Source organism: Anser anser, assembly GCF_964211835.1.
Source record: "Anser anser genome assembly, contig: HAP1_SCAFFOLD_159, whole genome shotgun sequence".
Lineage (NCBI taxonomy): Eukaryota > Metazoa > Chordata > Aves > Anseriformes > Anatidae > Anser > Anser anser.
The window spans coordinates 176,410-189,286 of record NW_028153762.1 but is presented as its reverse complement, the minus strand read 5'-3'; the positions used below and the strand labels follow the sequence as shown (position 1 = coordinate 189,286).

The following is a 12,877-nucleotide window of genomic DNA, read 5'->3' as shown; positions in this document are numbered from 1 at the left end:
TATCAAGGAATATTGAACATGCAGATCAAACAAATAAACTGCAAGTCTAATTCTACAGTGACACCCAAGTTATAAATGTTTTTTCTGACAGAAAAAGTTCTGCATTGCTTTTTAGTTCTCACTTTAGTTTTTCCCATTATCTTACTAAATATTATTTTTCCGAAAAAAAAAAAGTGTTAAAACCAAGAGCTATAAAAAAGATCAAAACTGAAAGAACTTTCTAAATAGCATACAGAATTTTCATGAAAATATAAACAGTTAAGTCATTAGATAATAAATGCAAAATGGTTTCTTACATTGATCTCCAGTCAAAGAACCCATACACAGTCTGAAACAAGGGCCCACTATTTCTTCAGACACATATCAACACAATGCAAGCAATACCATGTAATTAACACTGTGCTAATCTGTTATGCATAAATCGAGTACTGCAGCTGATACATATGAATAGAGAATAGGGTACAATACCTGTCCAAAGTTAATAACACAGTTTCGTTCATTTCAGGTACATCATCAGCTTTAATGGTGATGTTAATTGTGGTATCACTTTGTCCAGATAAGAAAACCACGGAGCCGTTAAAAGGACTTATATCATCCTGTGTTACCGCCTTTTGATTGGGACCAGAGGGTTTCAAACTCCAGAACACAGTTGCTTGACCATCAGTCCCATCTCGATGCAATGCAATGGAAACCTGTGAAACACATTAATTTGTTGTGACTTGCAAAAGTAGATGCAAAACCGATTACTCCCTTGCAAATTACTATTTGAATAAATAATAATAAAAACAAAAGTTTGGCCAGTTCTAATTTGAGAATGGGAAATGATCTATCTTATTCAGGATTTGTCTCAGTCCTACTTTACATGACTATGCTCGCAATTGGTGAGAGAGACTAACTGCAGTATCTTTTGCTCTGTGTGAGCATCAAGGGCTAACTGGTTTTAGATACTTACACAGAAAGCAAAGACCAATCTCAGTTCTCTGGAAATCAGTAACAGATTATTTCAGAGCATTTTTTTTTTTTTTAAAGAAGAGAATATTTAGGATAAGACAGAACTTACAGGAAGGCTTTTCCTCACATTAATTGTCAAATGCTACACTGAATACAGCAAACTCCACCTTCTCCAAATAAGTTTTCCATAGCAAAAGACAATATAAAAAGGCTTACTTACCAGCGTAGCAGGGGAATCTTCTGGTTCAGAAAGAATAATCGGTAGATTGCTAATAAAGCCTATTTCTCCATTTGCAATATCTGGAGTAATCCTCAAAGAAATATTTCGAATTTCGCCTAATCTAGGACTCACAGATGGGACTAGAGGAATTCTATTCACCAGTTCAACTCCTTCCAGCTGTAGGAAAAAGTAAAAGAAAAGTGAGAAATAAGAAGCCTCAGCACCAAGTCAGAACAGTTCTGACATTTCAGAGTAATTTTCATATAAAGGAAGTATACATCTCCAGAGCAAATTCTTCCTACTGATAGCACTGCTGTTATAAAAATTTGTAAGTAGACATGTCAAAGAAATTAAGTGGATATTGTTGAGCTGTCAGCAGAATGGTACACCTCCCAGACAAATCATGTTAGTGTATGTAATTAAACACAGATCAAGCCAGAGAGAGAGACTCTGTTCCAGATCAGCTGATACATTACTAGAGCTATTAACAACAGTCATTGATGAGCAGCATAGGCAATTGTCTAACATCATTTTTTGTGGCTTGCATTGATAAAAATCTAGGGAAATCACTGAAGTCATAATAATTTACAGCCCTTGATCAAACAGCCAAATAATAATTCACTTTTCTTTCCTCTCCACAAAATTTTAAGGAATTCTCTATCTAAGAACTACCAGAGCCACATTAAGAATTTAAATTCAGTACAGTATTTCAAAACTGTATTTTACTTGTCACTGCATTTCTGATAGATTATAGATACTAAGAGGAAATAGATTTTTTTTCATCCTTTTCTTTAAAAGGGAAGCATCACTCGCTAAGCCCAGCACCAGTAGTGACACACCAAGGAAAGCAGAACTTGCCTGTTTAATTATTTCCTTTAAATATTATTTATTCCATGTGATTCTGTCTACATGCATCATTACAATAAATGTTTCCATAACAGATTTGCATATATTTCTGTGAACATTTCACTGGGGCATAAACTCCCACTGACATTTTTTCTTGGAGTTATCAGGTGTTATCATAGAGTAAAGCTTTATTTTTTGGGGATAAAATAGTGGCCTTTCTTAAATTCATATAGTAATCATGGTTCACCATTTCAAAAGATGATTTTTAAAGTCTTACAGTTCTTGAAACCAAACTCTATAAATATGTGGGCTGTATCATATTTTGTTCCACAACTGCTTGAGTAACACCCAGAAATATGCATGAACATTTATCTGATGATAGATGGAAATGTTTTACAAATACTGTATTTAGTAACTGATTCTCAACCATTCCAACTTGTTATCAAAAGTCTGAAGAACAGATGATGGCACTGTTTGTTTCTCCTCTTTTCTGAGCTTTCTCCTAGCATAGGCCCCGATTCTGCAATTAACAGGATGAAAGTGCACCATTGTGCGGTTATTAGCTCAGTAAACTTTCTGAAATACTACACAGCCAAAACAATTTGCTCTATTTAAAGTGTATGCTGTATTTGGATCCTGTATGGTACCTTTGGAATAAAGTAATAATCAATAAAGAACAGAGATTTTACTCTTTCTGCAATGTTTCCTTTAGTACCTTTTAAAGGAAACCAGTACAAAGAGAAAAAAATATATAGTTATTTGAACAATAACAATTAGTTTATGAGCTTAATTTTCAGAGTTAATCTTCCTAGCTATACCAAAAACCGCATCTCTGATTACAGCACGTTATTTAATTGAAGGTGTCACTAAGGAATATATCTCACATTAACATTATCTCCTGTACCTTTATTCATCCTACAGTTTCATTTGCTTCTCTGCTGATTCCTGAGTCAATTCTTTATTTTGCCTAAGTACAACTCATTCTAAACATGTTCACTGAGATTATCATTTATTCACGATGCAGAAGGATTGTCACAGTGATAAATAGTGGTGTTTTCCTTCTCTATGAGTTTCTAAATTAATTATTTGAGCTGGAAAGCTCCTCTGATTTAATTTCTTCAAACAAAGATTTTATTTATAGTTCATGGAGAAAGTACAGAAAAAAAAAAAAACAGATTGGAATCTACAGTTTGAAAATCCAGGCAAAGTGCTTGGAATGACTGAACATTCTGAAATATTTATCAGATGTGTGTCTTGACTACAGTCAAAGGACAAAAAAAAAAAAAAAAAAAAAAAACATTGAATACATGGAATTAGACATTTAAGAATTTTGTGGATCTCTCAAACCTCTTGCAATCATAAAACATACTAACGTGTTCTAGTATTTCAGAAGGCAATTCCTAACCTAACTGTGAATGCCATAAATAAATAAATAAATAAAATTGCATATTAGATAAACAATATAATTCTGGCAAAACTTTTTGTTCTCATTATTCCTCCTGTAAGAGAATGTAGGGAGAAGGATGTGGAGGGAGGAAATCTTTCAAAGGTCTTAGAAGTGATTACAACGTCTTTGGTAGACTATAAGGAAAATATAAAACCTGGCAAATTTGAAATTCATGGATATAACATCAACACCTTCAACGATGATAAAAGTTATCTTTTACAAATTGAGATAGAAAAAAAAAAGGAAAGAAAAAAGTGAAGAAAACTATACAGGGAAAAAAAAAAGTAAGTTCTCCTAACAAATTTATATATAAATGCAATATAATATACATATAATATATAATGTATATTTGACCCTTTTTAATTTAGAATAGTTCAGCTGGAAGAGCAAAGATCACAGTATCACAGAATTGTAGGGGTTGGAAGGGACCTGGTCAGGCTGGAGAGTTGGGCAGGAAGAAACCAGATGAGGTTTAACAAGAGCAAGTGTAGAGTCCTGCATTTGGGAAGGAACAACCGCAAGTATCAGTACAGGCTGGGGGATGACCTGCTGGAGAAGGACCTGTATCAAGCCCAAGATACATTTACTTGCATGTCATTTCTGAAATTTTTCCTGCTTCAGTAATTTAATTTTAAGAACCTTATTTTTTTCACGTTCCAAGTCAGAGGCCAAGCAGAAACATGCTTCAAGGGGCAAGCAACAGACAACGCTGATCTCATTTTGATAAATTCCATGATTAGTACCTGAATCCTCTTTAGTTTTAAAATTTGTTTAATTACTAATGATTAGGGATAGAAAACTTTATAGCATAGTTATGAAAGATGTCTTTTTAAATAAGAAAATCTTTGCTTCAGAGCTAAGCACTTTTTTTTTTTTTACAGGAATGGTCATTTAAATTACAGTCAAGGGGAAGGATCAATTATTGAATCATATTCCTCATATTAAATAAGCTAAAAAACAAAAACAAAAACAAAACAGCTGAGATACCTGTATGAGGAAATGAGCACCATTTTGAAGAAATGCATCTTTTCTTATTGGTATACTCAAAGTATGATGTGTTTTTCCTTCTGGAAACAGGAGGATGCTGTTTCTAGACATATTTAGAATGCCATCTTTTGCTCTCTCAGGATCCAGAGCTCCAGCTGGAATATACAGTGCAGTATAAACTAACTGCACATTTCCAACTGTTCTTTTCTCCCTTACAAAACTCAAGGATAAAAAGCGTCCTGTTGGATTACTTTCAATCTTCTGATTCTCCAAAGGATAAAACTTTATTACGCCATAAACATCATCGCTGTCCTGAATGTAAAACAAAAGCTGCAAAACAGAAAACAGCATCACTTACTCAATGCTACAATTAATATACACCACAGTTTTCACGTTTTCATGAAAGTATGTCCTGACTGTCATCATACATTTTTATCGTTAGTGAATTGGCACTCAAGAAAGAAATCAGATTGACAGCCCCAAAGTGTTGCTTGTGCACAAGCAGCACACCACTGATAGCAGCAACTTTCCTGCTATGCCTCATCTATGTCAGAATGAGCTTTGAATAACTGATTTTTGGTTCAGCAGCCAAAGTGAATAATTTGAATATATTTCAGACTGTGAAAAAATCATTTAATTCACCAAATTCATTCCAATCATATGTTCAAAAAGCAAAGTAGGGACCTGAGTCACAGAATTGTCAGTAATGCTAATTACCCCTTATTTAAAAGTTCAGAGGTTAGTCTTAATCACTAAGCCATCCTCTTGAAGCTGTTACTCTGTGTAAAACATTCCAGTACCTACAGCAAATAAGCAAGTGAAAATAAATGCTCAACCTTCTCTTAGCAAGCAACCAATCAAGATAGCAGTTATGCAATGATATTTATGATGGGAATATTCTAAGCTAAATGCTACTGCATTAAATAGGTCTGGCCTTATAAAATATGTTAAGCCAAAGACTTTGGATGTGGCTCTTTATACTGAGAATACATCAGCTTGCTTCACTTAAACTCAAGCACAACTACTTCAATTTAGCCAATCCACCAAAACTGGTGGATCCTAATCCTAATCCTACTCCCTAATTATTATCTATCACCTCCTCAAAACAAGTTCTGAAATCAAACTTACCTCAGATGGTTCGCTGACTTCTGCGCCTCCCTGTATTGTATGAGCTAAGAGCTTCAGAAGATAGGGCTCTGCTTCTTCTGGTATGTTATCATCAATAATGGTCAGTGAAAGTGTGACCAGCATCTGTCCTTGATCAAAATGTATCTCCCCGGTCTCTGGAACAAGGTCTGCAGTCACAGGTGACAGATCACTGCTATTTCGAGTTATGACCCAGGTCACAGAAACATTTCCATGTGTTCCACCATTTCTTACGATCGTGATCCCTTCAAACCTGTGGTTTTGAATGAAAATAAAAATCTGTAACATGCAATTATAATTAATATCGGTTTACTTAGCTATCTGTTCCCTGGAAGATTTATACTGACTTCAGTGGAATCGATATTAACTGCTGCTACTGACATTTGAGTCAGGACTTAAAATTTGTGAAATCATACCACAGAAGTAGACTTTTCTCAGGTTGCTTATTCATGAGATAATATACATAAAGACATGAGTAATATATCTAAAGACATTAGTTAAAATTTATTTTGTTTACAGTAAGAAAGATACTGAGAAGAGGAAAGTTGGCATGTTTATATTTTTTCTCAGGAAAGATGTTAAATTTCAGAAAACTTTTTCTCAACTAAATTTCTACACTGTTTTATGGACTATATCAAAATACAATTGTCAGGCATGAGTGTTTAAATAATGATTTTATTTAAAATAAAGTGACTCAACTATTTGCCTATGCACTGAAATATAATTTATCAATATTTGTGATTATGGAAATGTCACGTTTCCTGTATCTGTGTATAAGAAAGAAAAAAAAAAAAAGTGAATATTGAAGTGCTGGGCTCTACATACTAGAAATTGTTCATAAAATCATAGGTTGATACATTACCTCTTTCTCTGGGGATGAACCACCATCACTAGCTAGCAGTGGACATTTTTACTAAAACTGGCAATATTGTATAGATATTAGTTCTGCTTGTAAAGATGTGTGTGGAGATTTGTTTTTAATTTATCTGTAAAATTACATGTATTTAACTTTTTTGGAAGTCTATGGGTATTCAGTACTTCACAGAAGACACTCACCACCATTTTTTAACCAGAGACTGACTTTAAATACAGTATAGACAAAGATTTACTGGGAAAGGAAGCCTGAAATATATTTTCCACTTGTATGAATGGGTGTGTGGCCGCATCACAACTTCACTGATCCATCTTTTAGATTAAGGGTTTTTCAGTATTTTGATAATGTCATTAAATATTTACAGTTCTCATATATAGTTCATAAATATTAAAATACTTCTGCATAATTAGACATTTTCTCCCTTGAAAATTCTATATCGTTTATAATAATTACACAGTAGGTGATTTCTATATTAATTTTTCACTACTGATTTTATAATTACTGTCAGTGAAATCCTAAGGATGCTTTACAGTGCCAAACAAATCCCTTAACATGACGAGATACTGTTTGAAGATCTGTAGTACCTTGAAATTTGGTCTTCATCAATGATAACAGTTTGAGTAAACAGGATACTGTTGATTGAAAGCACTCCATAGGGTTTATCATTTGGTTGGATGGTGACGTGAACAACAGATGGATTAACCAAAACAGCATCTCCCTGTAACGTGTCCTTAAGGAGCATAATTTGGAAGGTCTCAGCAATTTCTGGTATGGCATCATCAAGGATCTTGAATTTCATATATACTTCATGAACTAGAGGTGTGAAGACAATAGTTGTATTTGGCTGAAGATCTAGGAAGTCTAAATTGAGCTGCGCGTGTGCTGTTGAATTCCCAGTTATGATGGTGTAACTGACGGAGACTTCACATTCATCAGGTCCAATTAATTTTCCACTGTCATCCTTACCACGAATCACTTGAATTGTGAGCATTTCGACTTCCTCAGGCACCATGTAAGTGCTCTGAGCAAATCGCACAGGGCTGTCATTTTTCTTAATATTAATCTGAACAGAATTCCTTGTGGTGTTGATTTCAGCCCCTCCCTCCACACTCCTGAGATGAACAACAAACAATTCATCATTTTCAGGTATCTGGAAAAATAATAGTAGCAACAGGGTGTAAGTCCCATTTCAAATACATGCAGAACACTTACTTAGAAATATGTTATGTATATTTAGCAATAAAGGGAAATAATATAAACATTACAACCCTTTTCACATTAAAATAAACATGCAAAAAGAAACTCGCTTGCAACTTTGAAAATCCCTTCTCAAAATTGAATGTTTCCATTTTCTAAGACATACTTCTATGCTATGGAAATATGAAAAAGTGGGAAAAGACAAAAAAAAAAAAAGGGCAAACAAAAACTAGGCAAGAATCAGATGAAGCTCTATCTTTCCAACTAGAGAGTGTGAGGAGATCCAAACTCAACTTGTGGAAGTTGCTCTGCTTGGACACAAGTGTTCCTGACAGTTATTTAGTCTGACATCTTTATTTGCTGATGTTAACACCATTTTACATCTATGCATGCCTGAAAGAACAGAGGAACAACATATGAACACAACCTACCTTGGCCCTTTTGTTCCTATTCAACGGGAAAAAGAACAGTTCCTACTTTCAGACAGACTCACATTCCCAGCACAGCTTCAGTCACAGCTCTGAGAATGTGCTTGCTGATGCTTATCTATTAATTAGACTTTGGCATTTCTACATGTGGTTTGTTTAGAACTGCACTTTAGTTTTAGCTCTTTAGTCTCTAATAACTGATGCAGCAGACAAAAAAGAAGGGTTTATAAGCCTTGAATTGCAGAATTTAATATTTTTTACTTTATATTATTACATTTTATTCCCCAGTCTTGATAGGCTAAGTCTGTTTAACTGGAAAATATCATTATTTTATTAATACAGAGAGATTAGAAGGAAATATTTAAATATTACATAAGATCCTCACATCTCATTCTTGTTGTGGACTCTCAGAAAAAACAGTATTATTTGCTTCTGAGATAAATTCCACAACAAAATTGCTTATGTGTTACTAATGGCATTGCTTTGTTATAGGGCTGATGAATCCTTTCCATGTAGTTCTGTTTACTGAGCAAAAAAAGTTCAGAATTCCTTGTGGTCCAATATTTCTTCTCTTTTTACACATTTGTTAATTGGCCACCCTTAGATCCTGTTTCAGGGCACAAAGGGTATGCACGCCGCTGTCTTTGTAGCTGAGGCCAATTTTGTCCCTTGTTTGACTTGTGGCACTTAAACTTGCATAATATTATTGACTGATGCAGGTTGTTTGTTTTTTTTTCCAGCGTGAGATTTGCAAGCTCTCTGTCACCTCTCTCCTACACTACTATTTCCTATTTTATCTTATTAAAATTGATGTTAACTTACGCTTGTTTTAGTTCACTAGTTCATATACTGTCTTGCAGTACAAAAATACGCATTTGACAGTCAGAACGTACATGCCATTTTAGTTGCAGATAAAATCTTAGTATCCTACATAAATAAGGCATTGTGGAGCTTTCAATTACATCATGATTGACCAATAAATACATGAGTCAAACTTCGAATATAATAGTATAAATGATTTCCAGTGCTGCCTTGCCTCTTTAATTTTCTCTTAAAGTTGCAATTATACTTAAAAAGGAAACCTGCACAGGAAAAGTACTATAAATGCAGAGCTGTGGAAATCAGAACTGCAGTCCCCTACCTTCTGTAAGGCTGCACAATTCAGAAAAATACTTGTTTCATTGGTTTCCCTAACTCAGATCCTAAAAGCTCAAATTAAGTTCTGACAGTAGTGTTACTGGATTCTTGTGAACTCTATCATCATCATCATCAATAAAGGTTTTTGTGCAAAATTCATCTTTCACATACACTTGTGAAAGACTTTCAAAGAGTGGAAAGACGTTGACTAGACACACCAAATACAGATCAAACTTTTAGAAACAGAAGTTTGAGAGCATTTCTCAGAATAAAAATAAATAAAATCACATCCTCCCAAGAGAAAAGACCCTAATAATTTATTTCTGTGTGTAAGTCACTGAAATATTACATTGAATTGGAAAGAGATGTTTCTACACTTCAGCACCCCAGGTTGGCAAAGCCTCTTAACACTAGAGTATCAGTAGAAATGTGGAAGGACATTTTTTATAACTAAGAGTAAAAAGGAAACAAGCTGCTTTACAGTTCTGTGCTCACTTCTGAGACACACACCTTTCACCATTATTGTTTTCTTATGAATTTCTTACTAAGTTGTTTTGTATCATATATACTTATTTTGATGTCTCAGTTTTCCCTCTTAAGCTTATTATAAAGGAAAAGAAAAACACAAAAGAAAAGTGCAGGTAAGAAAAAAGGAAAATCACAAGTTGCAAATTAGAAGAATGTTTTGTTTACTCTGAGATAAAAAGAAAGCCTCACAACCTATGAGTTATGTTGTGTTTTTTTTTTGTTTTGTTTTGGTTTTTTTGTGTGTGTGTTGTTTTTTTTTTTCAATTGGCCAATCTGAAAACAGAAAAATGTTAATTATCACCTAGTATTCATGCTTTCCACAAGACTGCATGTTTGTTTCAGGAATCTCATCTATTTTTAGGATTTTTTCAAATATGTTTCTACCCTGAAACATATTTGAAAAAAAAAAACCACAAACAAACAACGACAAAAAATATTTTTGAATCTGCCTTTTCCCTGTGAATCTTCAATGTGTAATATTCTTTCTTTAGTGACAAAGATAACATGTCTGCTCAGCCAGGATATGCACATAAACTAAAACTATTCACTGATGAGAATTAAAGAGGGAGCTTGGAAAGAGTAAAAATAATAGACCAGAGAGCCAAAATTTAACATCACTTCATCAAATAGAACTGCTTTTAACCTTATTTAAGCCAAGCCTTTTTGTAACTTATTACTCTAAGTCTTTCCAGAACTTCAGTTAACCTTCTACGTATCAAAGCCTAAGATGAAGTCAGCTTGTTCCTACCTGATCATCAAGCACTGTTAAATTATAAATCAGCTTTGATCTCCCAGGTGTGAATGTAATATTTCCCTTAGCTGGACTTAGGTCTTCTTCAGCTGGGTTTGGACCATCTTTTATCTGCAAAGAATTGATTTGTCTGATGAGAAGTCTATAAAGCAGGAATACAAATCCAGTGCAAGTACAATAACCAATATGCAGTGTGACTTGCATAACAAATGACTATCTGTTCAGCCATCTCCAACTTACAACTTACATGAACATTCAGTTGTGAAAATCTGCTCTTTTCTGGCAGACAGTGTAAGTCAGAACAACCACTCTGAAGAAATCCCGTATTTCCAGAATAAGAGGAAGAAAACTACTTCCATATAGGCCTATGGGGACTCTTTAGTATATTCTGATGCATAACTGACTCTTTCATATTACAGAAAGGATATTCATGCAAATTCAGTTTGAATCAATAGTATTTCATAATAAATTCCAAGACAAAGTAATAGTACTTACTGGTTTTGTGTCCCTTCTATCTTAACTTGTGATATTAAAGATACTAAATTTAACAGTCAAACTCAAAATACTACAAAGCCTCTTAAAGGTCATATGGGATTTTTTGGTTTTAGAACATTTTGTAAATTATTTTTCAACATACATATATAATGATGTGAGACAGACCTAAGTAATTGTCCAGAGAGTAAGATTTACTGTACCTTAAAACAAACATATTTGCAAAAAATTGCACAGAGAATCATATTCAGTACTTTAACTATTCATGCTATATTTAGTATTAATAAAATCCAGTGCAAAGCTTTTCTGGTTTTGACAGGTCTAGACTAAAGCTTTGAGGTCTAGATTAAAGCCTTACCCTATAGGATCAGGCAACTAGTACAGAAATATCTATATGAAAGATTTTATATATAATTTTAAAGTAAATAATAGAGTCTGAGCTAGATAAGAAAAAGAAAGCAATGAAGTCAGTAATTGTATCACATTCAAATCACATATGTAAATAACAGGATAAGTATTCAACATGATTAATTATTTCAAAAGCTTCATTTGCAGGGGATTCAAGATAGAGATCAAGATACAGATGATTATAGATACAGAAATTCACCAAATCCTGAGCACTCACAGTTCAAAGTTGGGATAATCATTAAAGACTCACTTGAATATTTGTATGTAAAATAAATATTTTTTAAAAAAATTAAAAAAACTTAGATAAGACACTTCTTACATACTTAATATGCATTATTTTCTAGTAATACATACTGATGTTGCCTCACGTACCTTTCTAAATGACAGAATATACTCGGTTTTCTCTAGTACCTCTTAACGTTAAACAGTCAATTAAACAGTCAGATAATTACAGTATTTTCTATATGACGGTTAATATGAATCCCTTTTATGAAACAGATCTACCTAATGTAGATGTAGGTATTTTGTCCTTCTTCCCCTTTTGCAAACACTTCAATAAATTATGATTACAGCCTCTCAGTTTAATCCAACAGACTACTGTATGAAGTCTTTTGGATAAACTCACCTCAAAAGTTATGACGACCGTCCCATAGGTTCCCCTCTCTCTAATTAGAGTGAGCGGCACAAATTCATTTCTGCCCCTGGGCTCATTCACTGTGATTAAGGCAGACTAATGAGGAAGAAAAGGAACAGACAATCAGACACAGATCAAATATCACAGCAGAATGAAGAAACTGTTACCATAGAAATATCAAACTCCCACAGACAAGTTAATCCAATCCGCAAACCAGTCCACTGATGGCATACATTTCCTAGCAACCAATTAGTTCAGCTAATGAAAACCTTAAAAGATTTCAGATAAAAATGTATCACGTAATGCAATTTGTGTGTTTTTGTTGTTGTTGTTGTTTGTTTGTTTCTGTAAATGAACATAGTCAACATACACAAAGCACTGACATATCATCACTGGTATTTTTAGGAGCTCCTACACCCATTAAAAATAGGTTTTCACCATCATGAAGTCGTTTATTAGATAGCTAGCTATAAATGTACTCAGGACAATCATTTAGGTCACTGGTCACTTTTTTAGGCTATTGTAGGTAACAGATTTTGAAGATATCCACAAATCCCAGAAGCAGCTTGGCTTAGTACTGTGGCTCTAACATTTTCTTATGTTCTTATGTTTTTTCAGAGAAGTCCTATACAAAATTATATTGTCAGAATGCTGTCAATAAGGCATAGCTACTTGTTCTACTAATACAACCTCTGTATTATTGCAAATATCATCTGCTGGAGTAACAACAGCATCTTATCCCAGAGGGTGTTATAAAATGCATATATTATGACAATGTTCCCTCAGTAATTGGTAATTAACCCTACTGCAAGAAGCTGTGCCTGCTCTTCA

The 12,877-nt window shown here is 33.9% G+C and overlaps 1 protein-coding gene across 1 annotated transcript; it reads right to left on the bottom strand.

The window, feature by feature from the left end:
- Positions 1 to 1,367: 1,367 nt before the first annotated feature.
- Positions 1,368 to 12,490, bottom strand: LOC310891527 (adhesion G-protein coupled receptor V1-like; the record flags this gene model as incomplete). Its single annotated transcript, XM_083853796.1, has 6 exons — positions 1,368 to 4,781; positions 5,580 to 5,850; positions 7,056 to 7,621; positions 10,510 to 10,623; positions 12,038 to 12,142; positions 12,485 to 12,490. The coding sequence occupies 6 exons, from the start codon at positions 12,488 to 12,490 to the stop codon at positions 4,401 to 4,403; spliced, it is 1,443 nt and encodes a 480-aa protein (XP_083709922.1). The 3' UTR covers positions 1,368 to 4,400.
- Positions 12,491 to 12,877: the final 387 nt, after the last annotated feature.